Source organism: Micromys minutus, assembly GCF_963924665.1.
Source record: "Micromys minutus genome assembly, chromosome: 24".
In the NCBI taxonomy this organism is placed as follows: Eukaryota; Metazoa; Chordata; class Mammalia; order Rodentia; family Muridae; genus Micromys; species Micromys minutus.
In genome coordinates this window covers 33,586,790-33,606,182 of record NC_137959.1, presented here as the reverse complement: position 1 = coordinate 33,606,182, position 19,393 = coordinate 33,586,790, and the positions used below count along the sequence as shown (strand labels likewise).

Sequence of the window (19,393 nt, the reverse complement as noted above, 5' to 3'; positions counted from 1 at the left end):
TGGCCACTTGTGCCTGGAATTCCAGCGTCATGAGAGAGTGGTGGTGATAGAGAGGGGTGGGTCCTGGGAGCTCACTGGCCAACCAGCCTATCTGAAACAGCAGGCTTCAAGACTATGGTCTTAAGTGAGTGAGGTAGAGAGTACAAGAGGAGGAGTGAAAGAATAGGATACTCAAAGTCTTCCTTGGCCTGGGGGACTTGCACAAGCACACACACACAGTCTTACTCGCACACACACCAAGTTCTACTAGTGTACTATGTATTACTAGTGTGAGGATACAGGTATAAATGGAATAGAACAGAGTCTAGGCAATCAACTGATTTTTTTCCAAGACAAGGTTTACTATATAGCCATGGTTATTCTGGAACTAGCTCTGTGGACCAGGATGGCCTGGAACTCAGAAATCTGCCCTTCTCTGCCTCCCAAGTGCTGGGATTAAAGTCATACACCATCACCACACCACCCACCCCACTCCCACCCTCCGGTCCTTCCTAGCCCCAGAAAGGGTTTCTCTGTATAACAGAACCTGGCTGTTCTGGACTTGATTTGAAGACCTGGATGGCCTGGCCTTGAACTCACAGTGATCTGCCTGCCTCTGCTTACATCCCGAATGCTGGGATTTAAGTTGTATAGCCAGCTCTTTAAAAGACAGGGTCTCTTTATATAGCTTTGGCAGGCCTAGACTTCACTCCACACACCAGGTCTCAAACTCACAGATGTCTTCCTGCACAAATAATTTTTTTGTTCACAAATGATTTTTGATGGAACTAAGACAACTGAATGGGGGAATGATTGATCTATTCAATGAACTGTGCTAGAAGCACTGATATCCACATGAACAAGAATGAAGTTGAACCTCATTTCACATTATAAATACAAACTCCCTTTACTCCATGAAGGGAACTGGCCAAAACATGTAGCTGGTAATGAAGTTTCCACAGTAATTGACACACTTGAGAATAACTTTGCAATGCCCCCCTCATATTCATGTTATTTCAGGATTTCTCCAATACTTTTGTCATACTTTTCTTACGATATCTGGGACACTTTCTTATACTCCAACCCACTCTTCAAGTCTCAGGCCTATGGCCATTTATCCTCAGAGAATCCTGAACCTTGCCCACATGTGATTATACGTCATTACATGTTCTCTTTTACCCTATAACTCATATGCACCGCAGCGGGTCACAGCATGGATTCAGAACTAAACTGCCTGGACTCTACTTCTGGCTCTGCCATCTTCTAGCTTTATTATCTTGGTCACATCATTTAGCATTTCTAGGCTTTAGTTTGTTCTTCTGAAAATAGTTACAGATTGGTGATTTACAACTGATTTTCCTCTTCCAGGGTCCTAGATAGGGATATTGATATTCATTTCATACATATAGGACAGTTCCTGGGGGTAAGAAGCTATCTAGCCAAATGCCAGTAGTGTAGAGGTTAACATACCTTGAAGTGGTTTAATATTTGTTAAGTGCTTATAGCATTGCTTAGCATATAAGAAACATTATATGTGTCAACTATCATAACTATGCTGGTGAGTTTTTCTGACAACTTAGCACAAGCTAGGGTCTTCTGGGAAGAAGAAACCTCAAATGAGAAAATATACGTACATCTAGGAGGCATTTTCTTTCTTTTTTAAAATTAATTAATTTATTTTATAAAATATTATTACAGCTCACAAATTTTGTTACATAGTAACATATGATGAATAATCTTTTTTTAAAGCTTAATTTGTTTATTATATGTGAGTAAACTGTCACTGTCTCCTGACACAGGAGAAGAGGGCATCACATTCCGTTACAAACAGTTGTGAGCCACCATGTGGTTGCTGGGAATTGAACTCAGGACCTCTGAAAGAGTAGTCAGTGCTCTAACCATTGAGCAATACCTCTAGCTCAGGCACTTTCATGATTAATGACTAGTGTGGGAGAAACAAGCACCCTGGGCAAGTGGTGCTAGCCTAGGGTGTGGTCCTGGGATGTATAACCAAGAAAAATTGACAAGACATGAAGAATACATCAATAAGCAGCACTCTAGTCTCTGCTTCAGTTCTGGCCTGCTTGCGGCTTGTGATGCCTTCCCTCAATGATGGACTGTGCTTTGAACATGTAAGCTAAATAACCTCTCATCCCAAGATGCCTTTGGCCATTGCTGTTTATCACAGTAACAGAATCGGACAGTTACTATCAACTTAATTTAAACTTTTTAAAATTAAAAATGTTTAAAAAGTGACTTTCATTTTATTTTACACGTATGGTGCTTTGTCCACATATATGTCTACCCAACAAGATTATACCATACCGGAAGAGGCCAGAAGGAATTGGAAGCCCTGGAACTGGAGTTACAAATGGTTGTATAAGCTGCCATATGGAAGAATAGCTACTGCTCTTCACTGATAAGCCATCTTTCCAGACCACTATTTTAAGAAAACAAAATAAGCTACGTGTATGTATATGTGTGGGTATGTGAACATACATGAGTGCCCACAGATTTCAAAGGTTGAATCTCTTGGAGCTGGAATTAAAGGTGATTGTGACCCACCCAATCTGGATTCTGAGAACCAAACCACTGAGTCATCTCCTAGCCCCTAATTTTGTTTTTGAAATAAGATCTCATGTAGTACACACTAGCCTTGAATTTACTAGGTAGCTGATTATGACCTTGAACATCTGATCCTCCTGCCTTTACCTTCTGGGGTGCCAGTACTATAGGCATGAACCATAATGTCTGTTTTTATGGGGTACTGCACTTTGTGTGTATTACATAAGAATTCTTAACAACTGAGATGTCCTCAGCCAGTGATCTATTATTATTCCTTATTGACTAGAGATATTTTTATACAATGTCTTCTATTAGGAGAAATTGATAGAGTTGGAACTTCATGGCTCATACCTGTAATCTCAGTACTTGGAAGACTGAGACAGGTGGATTGTTAAGAGTCTGAGACTAGCTTGGGCTACAGAGTAGTCAACAACTTACCTCTACTATATTTAAAAAAAAATTATTCCACACATGGTGGCACAGACCTTTAATCCCAGCACTTGAGAGGCAGAGGCAGGAGGATCTCTGTAAGTTCGAGGTTAGTAGGATATTTATAGAGTTCCAGGACAGCACCAAAAAGACCTTGTCCCCAAACTCAAACCAAAACCAAACCAACCAACCAAAAGAAACCTCCAAACCAAAAATCCCCTACAGTTTAACAAAGTAGTCTCTAAACTAGATGTAACTAGTAACTCAAATTCTTACAGGCTAAAGGATTATTATTACCTTGGTTCAATTTTTTCTGTTGCAGAATTTCTCATCAAGTTACTCTGGACAAGTCGGAACTGAAAAACAGCACAGAAATCAGAACAGCATCCCTGCCTCCTACTGGCCATTCTAGCCTACAATGATAAGCTGCAGGTCGCTAACTAGACTTACTTTTCTTTCAAGAGAGAGCTGTTTTGACTTAGACACTGTTGCCCTCATTTCTGTTACTGCATTTATTCATTTTTATTTTATGTATAGATGTTTTGCCTGCATGTATGTACCATGTATGCACTGCCTGTGGAGGCCCAAGAGGGCTTCCAGTCCTCTGGAATTTGAGTCACAGACGGTTGTTAGCTGCCATGGGAATGCCTGGAATCAAACTCAGGTCTTCTAGAAGAGAAGCAAATTCTCCTAACCGCTAAGCCACCTCTCCAGCCACTGTCACTGCATTTAAAAGCAGTGGCAGGGCTGGTGGGATAACGTAGTGGTTAAGAGCACTTGCTGCTCTTGCAGAGGACTGTAATTTGGTTCTTAGAACCCATGTGGTAGCAAACACCATCTGTCCCTCTAATTCCAAGGGATCCAGTGTCTTTTCTGGCCTCCCTGCACTAGGCATACATGCTGCACATTCAGTCAAACTACCCTTACTGAGAAAGTAAAAATAATGCTAATGACATTCTCAGGACTGCTGTTTGGTCTCATAGTCTGGGGTTCTGCCAACAGTGACTATGTATCTCAAGCTGGCCTGGATCTCTTAGCTAGTCCAGGCTGACTTCAAAACAATGGTGATCCTTTGCTTCACCCTTTCCATGGCTGGGATCATAGTTATGTACCACTCAACTGGCCACTCCTTTTTCTGTGTGCTACTTTTATTTCCTGAGTTTATGGGGATAGAAAAATAGTTCTGCAACAGAGAGCCATAAGAACTAAAGTAAAATTAAAAACAAATTAACACTTGATATGCAATAGCATCCTAGGAGAGAAAAATCCTTTTTGCATCACCAGAGGGCACTGTTGAATGTTCAATGATAGATAATTTGTGCTTCTGTTTCTATTGTGTTAAAGTACTAAGTAATAGACAGCGTAAGGGCCACTATACCTTCAGCATCTGTCTTCTCTTCTAGTCACTGTCTGTTTGTCCATCCATCCATCCATCCATCCATCCATCCATCCATCCATCCATCCATCCATCCATCCCCTCCGTCTGTCCATCCATTCATCTTCATTTCTTCTAATATATTTTACTGAGTGCCCTGACTACAGCTGCTTTCAAGCTGCAGGTTGTCCCCTGCTCACCTGCTGATGGTAGTCCCTTTGCTTGATGAATTTGTTTACCACCTTCTCTACCTGTGTGTCACACTCTATTTGAAGATATTTGATCAGGGTAAAGAGTCGCCCTGGTCCATAGTAAGTCTCCACTATGGGTTGGTGGGTTTCCACAATTCGGGCGATCCCTAGAAGGAAATGAGAGCTGGACTTCACATTTTTTTTCCCATAAAATAAATTACTTTCCCCCATCAAAGATTAACCTAGTCCTAACTAAATAACTATCTGTGACAGACAGTTCTAGTTGATGCTAGATGTTGTCATGAAGATTTGTTAACTATAAACAGTGATGGAATAGTAAAAGGCATTTGAAAAGTCATACTGAAGCTGTTTTCTCTAGCAGGATCATTGAAATACATCACCTTTCTTGTAATGTATTTTAGATTAAATTTATTTTTTTAGTGTCTCGAGGGCTATGGAGGTTCAAAATGCTGGAGAGACTCCAATCTTGCTAAACAGATACTAATCTGGAAATTGATTATTCAATGAATTAACACACAGAAACTACAGGATTGGATCAAACATACCTGAGTAAAGGGAAAAGCTACAATGCAGATGTCAGAAGAAAATGTCTCTGGTCTCCCTGCGGTAGAGAAAGAGGCTCACCTTCAAACAGGAGAGTGAGAGTATCTGCAAAGATGACTGCAGCTCTTCGATCACTCATGTCCGACCCCAGCACCAAGAGCAGATTCTCTTCAGCCTTACTGGCTACCTGAAAGCAGAGAAAAATTAAAAGATTTTTCAGACCAACAGCTTCCCATCAGCTTTTCCTCCACCATGTTTCCCTTGGTGGTTGGAGGCAGCACCGAGGAACCTCTCTTGTGGGTGCTCAAGTCGGATAAGGGACCTGAATATGTGATGTCTTTTTTTTCTTTTTTGAGACAAGGTCTCACTATATAACTCTCAGTGGTGGCATAGAACTTGCTTGCTCTGTAGATTAGGTTTGCCTCCAACATACAGAGATCCACTTGTCTCTGCCTACTCAGAGATTAAAGCTATGTACTACTATGACCACCCAGACAGCTCATATATTCAGGGGAATAAATAATCTTCTAAGCTCTTTGAAAATACAGACTACCATTAGCTAAAAGGAGACAGCACTTCTAGTTTCACTACTGATCTTAAAGTGTAACTTGATACATTCACAGTGTTTTCTTGAGGGGGCTGGAGAGATGGCTCAGTGGATGAGAGTACTGTTTGTTCTTCCAGAGAACTTCCATTCAATTCCCAGCACCCACAAAGTAGCTCACAACCAGCTCTCTCTCCAAAAATACTCGTATACTTTGATTCCTATCTGTAGAAAAATTACAGTTACCAATTGCATTGAAAAAAATTTTATGGTTGGGGGGAGTCACCACAACATGAGGAACTGTATTAAAGGGTTGCAGCATTAGGAAGGTTGAAAACTACTGTCATAGAGTAAAATAAATTAGTATGTGTGAAATGGTGTCATTTTTCTTTTCCTTTAATTACTTAATTGATTAATTAGACAAAGTCTTTCTACATAGCCCCAGCTGTTCTTGAACTCACCACATAGACCAGGCTGGCCTCAAACTCAGAGATCCACCTACCTCTGCCTCCTGAGTGCTGAGATTAAGGTATGTGCCACCACACCCAGCCTGGTCTCATTTTTCTTAATGGTAGAGTAGTGTTCCATTATAGAGAATTCTTGGATGTGCAAAGAATGTACTGATATAAAGTTAAGAAGACTCAACAAGTCTATATATTTGGCTTCTGTACATCTTTGAAATTTAACTGTTTTCTTCCTTTTTTTTTAAAGATAAAAATCTCATGATTATGTGTGTGTGTGTGTATATATATATATTCGGGGGTGCCACATAAGACCATGCCCGGTTCCTGTTGATCCAAATCTGAAGGCTGGAAGACAAAACCTCAAATTTGAATCTGGAGGTGGGAAGACACACCTTCAGTGTGGGCCACACCCCCTGCTGCAAATCTACTTCAGGACAGATGAGAAGGAAGCTTCTGCTCTTTTCCTACTTGACCCTCACCTTGCTAGCATGACCATTCCTTCACTAGTTTTGAAACCTACTTCTTTAGGATTCCAGCATCTACTGCAGACCAGCTGAGATACCCAGCCTTGTGGACTGAGAAACTATTAGATGCTTGAATCACAGCTAGCCATTGTTGGATTAGCTGGACTGCAGCCTGTAAGTCATTTCAATAAAGCCTCCCATGACTCTAGAGAACCCTGACTGATACACTGCCCATACCTGTTTGCACAGGTATTCCGAGAACTTGCTCAGTCCATCCTCATGTAAACCCAGCAGTGGGAAGATCTTGAAGAATCGCTCCACCTGGGGCAAATCACCTTCTTTGGTAGCGACAGCAAACTTCTCTGCTACTATGGCTTTAAGACGTTGCTCAGCTTCCTGCAGTAATTTCAGGTTGGCATCAATCATGCTTCCTGTTCAATGGAGATAAAGTGAAAATCAATGTAAAGAATGGTCCTATGTGAGATCCATGCTACTTTGTGTACCACTATTAACTTAGCAAATATGTTTAAATACCTACTATGTATAAGATACTCGGCTAGCAATGTGGATGGACAGAAAGATAAATCTACTGTACTGCTGCGAAAAGTTGCAATCAGGTAAAAAGAGTTGCATCTGTGTTCCATTAAACATAATATAATTCAATTTATGGTAAAAGTCATAAGAAAGGTGCCTAAAAGTCAAAATTCTGTGTGAAATTATTAAACAGACTTCCTAGAGAAGCTGGACAGGACATTGGTAGCTATGTAAGCAGAACACACATTCCAGGAAACGGGAGTATAATAAAGAAAGGGAGAGAAGCTCTCTGCCTTCCCAGCACAGAATTACAAGCATTCACCATCATGACTGTCATTTTTACACAGGTTCTGGGGATCAAACTTAGATCTTCATTCCTGTAAGGCAAGCACTTTACTAACTATGCTATTTTCTCCAGCCCAAGAGTTTAATTCTATAAGTAAGCAAGATGATTAATAACCTAACAGGCAGAGATTTAAAAGATACAAGATCAATTTCCTTTTCTACTGTCTTAGGGTTTCTTTGTATCATAAACACCATGAGCAAAACTGACTTGGGTTGTTTTGTGAGGGGTGTTCTCTGGCTTATAGGTAATGGTCAATCATTCAGTAAGCCAAGACAGAATTTCAGGATGGGAATCTGGAAGCAAGAAGCAGAAACCATGGAGAAATGCTGCTTACTGACTTGGTCTTATGAATCATCGGCCTAAATACGGCACCAAGCATAGTGAAATGGGCCATTCTACTTAATTAAGCAAATGCCCCACAGACTCACCTATACACAATCTAATGTGGGCATTTTCATCATTGAGGTTTTTCCTAGGTCAATCTAGTTTAGGTCAAGTTGGCAAAAGTAGCAACTAGGATATCCTTTCTAATTTTTTTTCTTTTTTCTTTTTTTTTAATTTATTTATTTAAGTACACTGTAGTTGTCTCCAGACACACCAGAAGAGAAATTGGATCCCATTACAGATGGTTGTGAGCCACCATGTGGTTGCTGGGAATTGAACTCAGGACCTCTGGGAGAGCAGTCAGTGCTCTTCACTGCTGAGCCATCTCTCCAGCCCCTAATTTTTTTTTTTCTTTTGGTGTTTTTAGAGATATGATTCTCACTTTGTAGCCCAGATTGGCTTTGAAGTCATTGGATCCTCCTGCCTCAGCCTTTCAACAAAGACTTGAGCTACCATAACACACTTAAGTTTGCTCAGTTCAGATCACAGCTGCTTCTAACCAAACCAGAATCAACGGTCTGGGGCACTGACCTTCTTTGCCTTGTCGGCTGAGCTCAATGACTGACTTATCCAGACACAAGTAACGATGAATATGGGCTGCAGCCTGCTCATAATCTTCATTCCTCAAAGCAGTCTGAACACCATCCATGCAGAACTTTAGGTCCAAGATGTCATCAGCTCTCTGAATGGCCTGATAGAGGCGGTTCTACAAAAATTCTTGCGTTTAAAGACAATGATTTATCTAACCCTTCAAAATGTTCTTCAGAACATAGATATTTAGGAGTGGAACATAGTTGACTGTCAGTTCTTTTCAGCTGTAACTGGCAAATTAATCATAACCACTTACAAAACTGTTATGGATGTTAATCCAAATACTAGTAGATACCATGAGTTAAATAATGTGGTTACTTCATTTTAATAGAAGCATGAATGGGAATAATCCATATTAATCAAGAAGTATGTGATACTTGAAAAAATAACATCCCTGTGCTGGAATCCAACCTAGGGCGTTGATTCGAGATAGGCAGTGCTCTATCAAGCTCCATTCCCCACTCCCTTCACTGCATTACTTGACTTTCGCACATTAAACCAGCTTTGCATTCCTACCTGTCTTCATATATAATCTTCCTTATATGTTGTTGATTTGCTTTAAGTATTAATTAAAAATTTTTATTTTTATATGCCTAAAAGCTATTGCCCTGAAGTTTTCATGTGGTATCTCTATCTGGTTCTGGTATTTTGTATTTCATCTTACTGGATAGTCCTTATCAAGAGTCTAATGTTACTTCTTCCCTCCCTTCTGTGAGCTCAAACATCAAAAGCTCAGTGTAATTACCTTGGCCAGGTCAAGCTGACGGACTTTGCTGGACACATTTTCAGCAAGGTTGCAGGTAAAGGTGATCATTCCAGCCAGTTGCTTTGCATCTCCCTCAATCAACTGCAGGTTGGGACTAGAGACAGATTTTGTCAAGGCACACAGAGGCAAAGGCATGAACAAGAGGGAAAACTAGATGTTTTTTGTTTTTTCCCCCATGGGTGAAGATTGTGTCTTCTACTTTTACTTTTTATATTTTACAATTCTCTCTCTCTCTCTGTGTGTGTGTGTGTGTGTGTGTGTGTGTGTGTGTGTGTGTGTGTGTGTGAGAGAGAGAGAGAGAGAGAGAGAGATAGATAGAGAGAGAGAGAGAGAGAGAGAGAGAGAGAGAGAGAGAGAGGAGGGTGGAGGGATTAAGTTAGGTAAATGCTCTTATCATTGAGCCACAACCCCAGCTCTTTCTCTTTGCTTGCTTTGAAATGAGGTCTGACGTAGCCCAGGATGGCTTCAAACTCACTGTGTAAGCAGAAAATAGCCTTGAACTCTTGATCCTCTTATCTGTGCTTTGCAGATGTTAAGAATTACAGGTGTATCAAACCACATACAGAAGCCCTTGTCTCCTTCCACCCTTTTGAATCAGGTTTCAAGCTGGCCTCAAACTGAGATCCTTCTATTTCAGCTTCCTGGATGCTTAGATTACAGGCATATACCACAATGCTCAGCAAATAGGAAACTGACAAAAGCAGTTCTTAAAACTGCAAATCAAAAATACCTGGAAGACTGACTAAAATACATATTTCTGGGCCTCAACAATAAAGTGTGTAATTCAGAAGGTTTAGGGTAGGGGTTTCAGAACACACACATACACACACACACACACACACACACACACGCACACGCACATATATTTTTATACATGTGTATGTTTTTTATTTTATTTGTTTTTTTGAGACAGAGTTTCTGGGTGTCACCCTGGCTGTCCTGGAACTCACTTTATAGTCCACGTTGGCCTCAATCTCAAGAGTTCAACCTGCCTCTGCCTCCCCAGTACTAGGATTAAAGCTGTGCACCACCACTGCCCAACAACTTACATTTCTAATAAGGTTCCATGTGGGTCAAGGAGATTATTTTTGTTTTTTGTTTTCTGAGAAGGCTGTAAATAGCCACATTTAGCTTCTTAGCTCACTATGCAGCTGCAGTTTGCCTTGAACCCCACATCCACCTGCCCCTACCTCCTACGTTGTATAGCACCATGCTTGGTTGGGGTCTAAAGCCAAAGACTTTTTTGTCCTATTGAGACAGGGTCTCAGGTGGTCCAGGCTGGCCTTGAACTCCTGATAATTCTACCTCTATTTCCGAGGGTTGATTATAGATCTGAGGCATCCTGCACAGCTTCAAGGACTTGTTGATAACTGTCATACTGTATATCTTTAGGTCCTTACTTTGAGTTATCATTCCCTCTACTTCAAATGCTTATCAGGTCATAAAACAATGTTAGGAAAAAGAATCCTTTTTTCCTTTCCTGAAACAGGGACTTACTCTATAGCCCAGGCTGGCCTTGAACTTCCGGCAAGCTTCCTACCTGTACTGGCTCGTTTTGTGTGTCAACTGGACACAAGCTGGAGTTATCACAGAGAAAGGAGCCTCCCTTGAGGAAATGTCTCCATGAGATCCAGTTGTAAGGCATTTTTTCATTTAGTGATCAAGGGGGCCTAGCTTGTTGTGCATGGTGCCATCCCTGGGCTATTAGTCTTGGGTTCTATAAGAAAGCAGACTGAGCAAGCCAGGGGAAGCAAGCCAGTAAACAGCATTCCTCCATGGCTTCTGCATCCATTCCTGCTTCCAAGTTCCTACCCTGTGTGAGTTCCTGTCCTGAGTTCTTTGGTGATGAACGGCAATATGGAAGTATAAGCTGAATAAACCCTTTCCTCCCCAACTTGCTTCTTGGTCATGATGTTTTGTGCAGGAATAGAAACCCTGACTAAGACACCACCTTAGGGACTGAAATACTGGGTTAGGAAAACTAATTTTATCCTGGTCCCCATTGTAATGTATAACCTTTGCTGTGATACATACTCACCCCATCCTGTGGAGAGTAACCATCTTACTTTCAATGGTGTTTTGCTGTTCCAAAAGAGCATCTAGCTCTTTCTCCACCACTTTCTGAAATGGATAAACATCATCAGAGTGGATACAAGGAATTTTCTTTTTAAGTAACTAGGGGATCAAATGTATGACCTTGTACATGCTAGGCAAGTGTTTAAATATAGTAAATTCCATCTCTATTCCTAGGTTGAAAGAACTTTTAGAGTTATCTAAATTAAGCCAGCACTGGGAGAGAGAGGCATTTGGATCTGTGTCTGAAGCCAGTCTTGTTCAGCACATCAGGCAGCCATATTCAGGACAGCAAGTACTACATAGAAAGACCCTGTCTCAAAACACCAAAAAACCTATAGCAAATACATTTATGTAACTCAACCTAGCTAAAAGATGAATTTCACTTCAAATTTTCCCCCTCCCACTATAGTCCCTTTGGATTTCAGTACTGCTTTGGGTTATTTTGTTGGACTAAATAATTGGCCATGTAATCTTTCTCATGTAACCGGGATGGTCCCTCACTTGTTCTGAAACATGGGATGACCTTGAATTCTTATTCTTTCTTTAACTTTCCAAATTCTAGGATTATGCATGTGCCCTCCACTTTGTTTATTTTGAGTACATTTTATTGAGTACATCTTATTCCATCTAACAGATGAATAATGGGAACAAATAAATATTTATTCAATACTACTTGTAGAGTGTTTCAAACAAAGAGGCTCTAAAATTTAGTGGCTAATCCAGATGTGTGATGTCCCTTTTTTTTTATCCCAGCATTAAGGAGACAGGCAGGAAGATCAGAAGTGAATGCCAGTTTTGACTACATAGCCAATTGAGGTCCTGTCTCAGAATCAAAACAAGGACTGGAGAGATGACTCTTGCCTCCACGTCTGATGAGTAGAATTTGATCCTCTGCATTCACATGGTAGAAGAGACCAATGCTGAAAGTTGTCCCCAGACTTCTACACTTGTACACACTTGCTTGCTCATACACATGCATTTTTATGTATATGAGTATACTGTAGCTGTCTTCAGACACACCAGAAGAGGGCATCAGATCCCATTACAGATGGTTGTGAGCCACCAAGTAGTTTCTAGGAATTGAACTCAGGACCTTTGGAAGAATAGTCAGTGCTCTTAACCACTGAGCCATCACATCGTCTCACATAAATTTTTAAAAGGAACAAAGTAAACTATAGTAGCTAAAGAAATGAAATTTCCAAAGAGACCATAAATTTTTAAAATATCTTCTCTTTCTGAATACTTATATTCAAAGGGGATGATTATATTTCTGTGTCAGTGAAGCCATTTATTGTGCTACCTCAATTTATGTACCCTTGAGACAGGGTCTCTATGTAGTTCATGAACTTGAAACCCTAGTGCCTTGGCCTCCTGCATGCTAAGATTACAGGTATACATTATATTTAGCTCCATTTCTGTTTTTCTTTTCCATAAAGTAGGAAGAGCAATATGTACCTTATAGGATTTCTGTTCAAATGAAACAGGATAATAAAAGTTCATAACATAGTATGCAGTAAACAGTTCAACAGTATTAGCTACACAGTTTAATAAAGGGAGTCTAAGAAGGATGCAGAGGAAATTTTCCAGTCATTAAATACAAACACAGAGCAAACACTACTACATTTTATAAGATCTTGAAAGTTTCCCCAATGTATTAATTGATTCAATGAATATAAAGTTAGAAATGTTAAGTCAAGAGCACTCAATTTGAAAACACTTCTCGTGCCGGAAGTATGAGGAACTGCTAGAACCAATGCAAGCAATATTTGAAAACATTCAAATTAAAAGTGCTTTAAAAGCTGCATGACATTAATCTGAGCACATGAGTGATATCAGCAGGCAGATTACTGAGTTCACTGCAATCCTGATCTACATAGTGAGTTGCAGGCCAGATAGGGCTAGACAGTTAGACCACGTCTAAAAAGAAAAAAGTTTCACCGAGAAAAACATTGGCCAAACTTTTAGGTCAGAGTTTACATCTTCTGACTAGCAAGGAATCCATCTACGTTGGAAAATGAACTGACAGCACCAGATTGCCATGGAAAAGTAACCAAGGTATAAAGAGATATAGCACGCTATCAATTGAAAGGAACCAGAATCTTGTCCACACCTGTTACTTGTAATATATCCATGGTACAAGAGATGAAATAGCCTGTCTGAGACCAGACAGCTGTGCCTTAGTCTTAAAAATTCCAACTCCTAACAGTAAGCTTTCAAACTTCTAGCAAGTTGTGAGCTCACCTACAATGCCAGTAGCTTGGGAGGTTGTTGTAGGAAGGTAGCAAATTTAAAGATAGTACGGACAACAAAGAGGCCGCCTAAAAATACGAAAATGTCCAAACTCCTACACTTAACTGAAACGCTAAAATTACACGTATAATCACTTCCTCCAAGACTAAGTTTTAAAACTTCAAGCTAGTTAGCATTAACTTCTCCTTTAAATAAGTGAAAAGAAAGTATCATAACTTTTCACTTCCCAAGCTGAAGCAATTCTTAATCTGGAACCAAACAATTTGGTATATACATATATACGTATACATACACATTTACATGTACGTATACATATACAGCGTTTCCAGTTTTTAACAGCAGGGAAATCAATACGGAGGCAGACAAGAAACTGTCCAGATAATAAGCCAAATAAGTTTGAGTGAGTAGAAGTGACAGGTGTACCCAAACACTCAACTACACTAAAGCGTCTTGGGGAGATGATTTTTAGTTCTCCATGGTAAAGTGACAGACGCCTGTGCTGTCCTCTGCCACTGGATCCTCCCGGAAAAAGAAGGATCAGCTCCTCACCTCCTCGCCGCAGAGTCGTTCGTACACAGCTTCCAGCTCCTGCAGTTCTGTCAGGGAGCGAATGAGCTCGGTGGAGATTTCGGAGCAGCGGCCTCCTCCCACTCCCTCAGGTGGCGGAGGCGCTCCTGACAACTTCGGAGGGGATTCTACATCGGCCATCTTGGTTCCCACTTGGCACTTCCGGGCTCGCGAGGTCCCCTCGGCGTTGGCGCGGCAACCTTTGGGACTGTCCACAGAAATGCCCGATCAAAACATTTGAAATCTATTTTTTAGAATTAACCTTCTATTTTACAGAAAAATTACCGTAAAGTATAATTTTTAGGTAACCTAAAAGACTGCAGGAGTTAGATGAAAGCATTTAAAAATTACACATATTTATCAGGCGAGGGCTGGATACCTTTTTCCCGTCGCGCGGCACCCTAAGGCTGGTCTTGCAGGCTAATGGCGGACGCCGGCTGGTTGGTAGTGGCGGTGGCTTAGGCCTTGAAGGAATTCAGCATCCGTCGAGTACCGAAGCCATCCTTCTTGCAGCAGGGTAAAGAAGTGGCCTCACAGCTTCTCTGTCGCGGGGGAAGTGGAGAGCGGTCACAGGAGAGAGCTGCCCGACACCTTGGCGGGAGCCACAGAAGCAGTTTTAGGCCCGAGAGGTTCGGTAGGCGTGAGATTAAGAAAATGCTTGCAGTCTGCAAATGGCTGCATGGGCTCTTCTCCAGCTTCTGTTTTCAGAGCGGGGATGAGTCCTACAAAATAAGGCTTGCAAGTCAGACGTGGTGGCACACTCGTGTTTCCACCACGCGGGGAAGTTGAGGAAGTATTCTCGGAAGTGGGAGTCCCACCGAGGTTACACAGTGAGACTCTCCAGAGTAAGCAAGGTGTAAAATCTCAGCTTGTTCAGAAGGTGTAAATAATAGAAACAGCCTTGGAGCCGGGAATCTGGTTTGGATTTGTGCTTTGATAGTTGGGCAAACTGTTGTTTCTCCTCTGGACCTCTTTTTACTGTAAAGGAAAAAAAAAAGCTAAGAGTAAACTATCAAGACTGCAAGATAAACAGGAGATGTTGGAATCGAAGAAATCACAGGCAGGGGCGGGAAGGAGAGCTTACCGAGTGTAGGCCGTTAAAGTTAAGTTTCGATATTCCTCCAGGATGTACCTCTTCAATATTCGAGGAAATCCGTTTGTTTAAGTGTAATAGTGAGTAGGTGCTCATTTTATTCCTCCATCCATACCTTGTGGTAGAGCCCTTGCACAAGGCCGTGGGGTTCGTGTTCACCTCCACAAACGTGATATACAAGAGAAAACTGGACCAAGTCCACCGCCCCCAGAAATTGAATTATAATATAGACATTAAGTGAGATTCTCTGTAGCAGAAAACCATCTTGTTACTGGTTTCTCAAAAACTTCATTCTCTCCTTAAAGAGTACATAAAATAGGATATAAATGTATGTTCTTGAATATGTGCATATATAAGCATATGGAAAGATTAGAGTTGCTAAGATTTAATTAAGTACACTGGCTCTTTTCAGACACACCAGAAGAGGGCATCAGATCTCCTTACAGATGGCTTGTGAGTGACCTTGTGGTTGCTGGGATTCGAACTCAGGACCTCTGGAAGAACAGTCAGTGCTCTTAATCATTGAGCTATCTCTCCAGCCCATAGGTTTTTATTTGACAAAAGAAATGACAAAAGGCATTGAGCAAATTGTAGCTTGTAGTATTTCACCACTTTCTTTATTTTGGGCAATGGATATAATTTGTGAGCAGATTTCCTTGACCATAAGTTCGTAGGCTGGAACTGAGTGTGGTGCTTAGGCTGGCACTGAAATTGTAGTAATTCAACTTCCTTTGCGTCTCTAGTGCTAGAAATACAGAAGAGAGCTACATTGCTTGTCTTTGTCTTTTTTTTTTTTTTTTAATTCCTAAAATGGGTGCTGTGGCACAGGCCTTTAATCCCAGTGCCTGGGAGGCAGAGGCAGGAAGATCCGAGTTCCAGGATAGCCAGAACTATATGAGAGAAAGAAAAAAAAAAAAACTTAAGTCCAGGGTATTTCTGTATTATCCATTCTGGAGTCACAGTGCAGCTTATACTGATCTTACACTTGCAGGTGTCCTCCTGCCTCAGCTTCTTGAATGTTTATGCCAGTATACAGGCTTTCATAGAATTCTCATGAAATGAAAAGCAAAGGATGTATACTAGAGTGGTACCCACCATATAAATGGTGTTGTATTTTTTTTTTTTCCCTTGAGATTGCAGCCCAGGCCCTCATGCATATTTAGGAAGCTTATAGAGAAAGCACACTTAACTCTGCATGTTCTGTCTTCAACAAGAAGTTCCCATACAGAGTTCCTTTTAAAAACAACAGTTTTTCTGTTTTTGTGTCCGTAGTCTGCTTTGACTTGAAACCGTTGCTATAACCCAGACTTGACTGACTGTCACAGCCTTGCTTGTCACCATGTTTCTGTACAACTTGACTTTACAGCGGGCCACTGGCATCAGCTTTGCCATCCATGGCAACTTCTCTGGTAAGTGCTATAGCTACTATTTTTGTAAAAATGTTTTGTGAAAATGGAAGTGAATTACTCTATATTTTGCTTATCTTTTGTTGACATGTTTACCATTACAAGAAAACAAATGTTGGTGTGGGGTTTGTGTTAAATTACCGTGTGTATTTGTCACTCAGTTTCAGGGGCATATCTTTCCAAATTGTGTATTGTGAGACATGAGCTTTGTAAGTCATGGTAGTCACACTTCAGCCTAATGGCCTCACCTGGTAGTCTTCCTCCCTTAGCTTCCCAGAGCTGGTTCTCAATTTTGAGTTTAACATAACATTTGATAAGAAGAATATGGTGTCATAGCTGACACTTGTAACCCAACATTCAGGAGGCTGAGGCACTACTATGCGCAGGTGTGCTGGCAGCCTGAGCTGAGGCTAGCCTGAGATGCATACATAGTCTCTTGTTCTGCTTTGTTTTTCAAGGCAGATTTTTCTCTGTGTAGCCCTGACTGTCTGGTATTGGCTGTGTAGACCAGGCTACCCTCAAACTCACAGAAATCTTCGACTTGGAGTGCTGGGATTAAAGGTGTATACCACCACTGCCCAGCTAAGATACATAGTCTTAAAAAAAAAATGGGACTGACAAGATCCGATAGAAGCACTTGTTCCTGAAGCCTGACAGCGAGGTTTTGATTATTAGAGCCCAGTGTAGAAAACTGACTTCTGAAAGTCCTCTGGCTCACATGTGCACCATAGAACTCAGGGTCACACAGTCTACATATGCAAAACATTATCATAAAGTTAGAAACCATAGGCTGGAGAGGTCCTCATGATAGTCTTGCTGGATAAGTGTGAGGTCTTGAGTTTGGATCCCTATAACCTACATAAAGCTAAATTAAGTAGCTCTTCTGGAATCCCAGCACTCTTGTAGGTTAGCTTTCAAGCCAGCTTGCCCGGTGTATTCACTGGCTAACAGGAGGCCCTGTCTTGTACAAGGTTGAAAGGTGAGGGCTAACTTCTGAGATTGTCCTCTGACCTTCACACAAAGATTTTTTGTTTTGGTTTTGGAGCCATATGTGGAGCTAAGAGGTTAGCATCAGCATCATGGGTAGAGTGCTTACCAAGCAAGCATCAGGATCTGGATCCATGTACAAGAACCATATAAGTAACAATAGCAGATGCTTCCCAACTGGGTATATTGGTGGCCAGTCTTAGGAAAATAAGGTTTTTTTGTTTTTTATGTATGTAACCCTTTATAAAAATCTTGTTTGATAATTTTATTAGTCAGTTCTGGGTAAAGTACCTTTCAAGTAGAATAAATTAATTCAAGACATAGATTTCCCCAATTTACTCTATTTGTCTTTAATGTCATTTCTGTTCATCCTAATTCTTTTGGGTGCTCATTCTGTTTATGATCTTTATTTTGGTGATTTAGGAACCAAACAACAGGAAATTGTTGTTTCCCGTGGGAAGATTTTGGAGTTACTTCGCCCAGATCCTAACACTGGCAAAGTGCATACGCTCCTCACTGTTGAAGTATTTGGTGTTATCCGGTCACTTATGGCATTTAGGCTAACAGGTGGCACCAAAGACTACATTGTAGTTGGCAGTGACTCAGGCCGAATTGTTATCTTGGAATACCAGCCATCAAAGAATATGTTTGAGAAAATTCACCAAGAAACTTTTGGCAAAAGCGGATGTCGCCGTATTGTTCCTGGCCAGTTCTTAGCTGTGGATCCCAAAGGAAGAGCTGTTATGATTAGTGAGTATCTTACTTTATTTGCTTTGAGTGCTTTGTTTTTTATGTGTGCTTAATGTAGTTTAAGACATGCTGAGACCTTGATGACGTGTCAGTCTATCACTTAATCATTTGGCATTACATCTATGTTTACTAAGTTGATTTTTCATTTTGTTAAAAATTTCCTTTTAAAACGAAGTCATAGATAAACTACTTTATTTAGTTGAAAGAATTTATTTAATCTGCAGCAAAGGCTACAGTGATGTGATCTCGATTGTGTAGTGTGGTTGCTTTCTTCAGCCTGAAGTGATGATTCACAATCATGTCTCTTCTCTGATGAATTCTTGAAGATTCTGTGCATCTGATCAGGTCTCTAGAGGGCAAGCCACCCTTTTACCAGTTATGAAACCACTGGGCCCAATTCAAAGAGGAGCTAACAGACTGGGTATTGTTGAATCAGTGTACCTTAAAGTCCAGGATACCTTAAAAATTCCTGAAGAATTAGAGAGATATTAAGATGTTTGTAAGAAGGGGGATGGTGTTATAATGCTTTTCGTTGTCTGCTAACAGTAGAGGGCAGTATATTTGTATAGTTGGTGGTGACTGTTAATGATCTTATTTAAAAGAATGTCTGGGTTTCTGTCTTTTCATGTGGAAATCTGGTGTTTCATCTCCTTTAACCATAGGTGCAATTGAGAAGCAGAAATTGGTGTATATCTTGAACAGAGATGCTGCAGCCCGACTTACCATTTCGTCTCCCCTGGAGGCCCACAAAGCGAACACTCTAGTGTATCATGTGGTTGGAGTAGATGTGGGATTTGAAAATCCTATGTTTGCTTGTCTGGAAATGGATTATGAGGTACCAAGGTCTTTCTCTCCCTTCTTCCCTCCCTCCCTGTTTTTGTCATCTAAAAATTTTTTTCTAAAATAATTTTCTTAATTGTATGTGTAGATCTTAAAATCATTATTGCTAGTGGATCTTTTTTGTGATATGACTGCTTTACTGAAAATCTTTGGTGCACTTGACTCTAGTATAATTTGTTCTGATTTAAATGACTGCTGTGAACTGAGATAGTAAGAGGAGCTGCATGG

The 19,393-nt window shown here is 40.8% G+C and overlaps 2 protein-coding genes across 3 annotated transcripts in view; one reads left to right on the top strand and one right to left on the bottom strand.

The window, feature by feature from the left end:
- COG4 (component of oligomeric golgi complex 4) overlaps positions 1–14,230 on the bottom strand; it is a gene marked incomplete at its 5' end in the record, with an annotated part of 32,972 nt that extends 18,742 nt beyond the window's left edge. The window contains 8 exons of the mRNA XM_080937283.1: positions 3,271–3,329; positions 4,549–4,706; positions 5,185–5,290; positions 6,813–7,006; positions 8,371–8,545; positions 9,176–9,290; positions 11,235–11,317; positions 14,072–14,230. Of these exons, the coding sequence (XP_080793409.1) occupies positions 3,271–3,329; positions 4,549–4,706; positions 5,185–5,290; positions 6,813–7,006; positions 8,371–8,545; positions 9,176–9,290; positions 11,235–11,317; positions 14,072–14,230 (1,049 nt within the window). The remainder of the gene's footprint in view (positions 1–3,270; positions 3,330–4,548; positions 4,707–5,184; positions 5,291–6,812; positions 7,007–8,370; positions 8,546–9,175; positions 9,291–11,234; positions 11,318–14,071) is intronic.
- A 284-nt stretch (positions 14,231–14,514) lies between these two features.
- SF3B3 (splicing factor 3b subunit 3) overlaps positions 14,515–19,393 on the top strand; it is a 34,550-nt gene continuing 29,671 nt past the window's right edge. The window contains exons 1-4 of one of the 2 annotated variants that reach the window (XM_080937345.1): positions 14,515–14,606; positions 16,455–16,591; positions 17,999–18,325; positions 18,988–19,160. In XM_080937345.1, the coding sequence (XP_080793471.1) occupies positions 16,522–16,591; positions 17,999–18,325; positions 18,988–19,160 (570 nt within the window). In that variant the 5' untranslated portion in view covers positions 14,515–14,606; positions 16,455–16,521. Of the gene's footprint in view, positions 14,724–16,454; positions 16,592–17,998; positions 18,326–18,987; positions 19,161–19,393 lie in introns of both variants that reach the window. The other variant, XM_080937346.1, reaches the window with a different exon arrangement.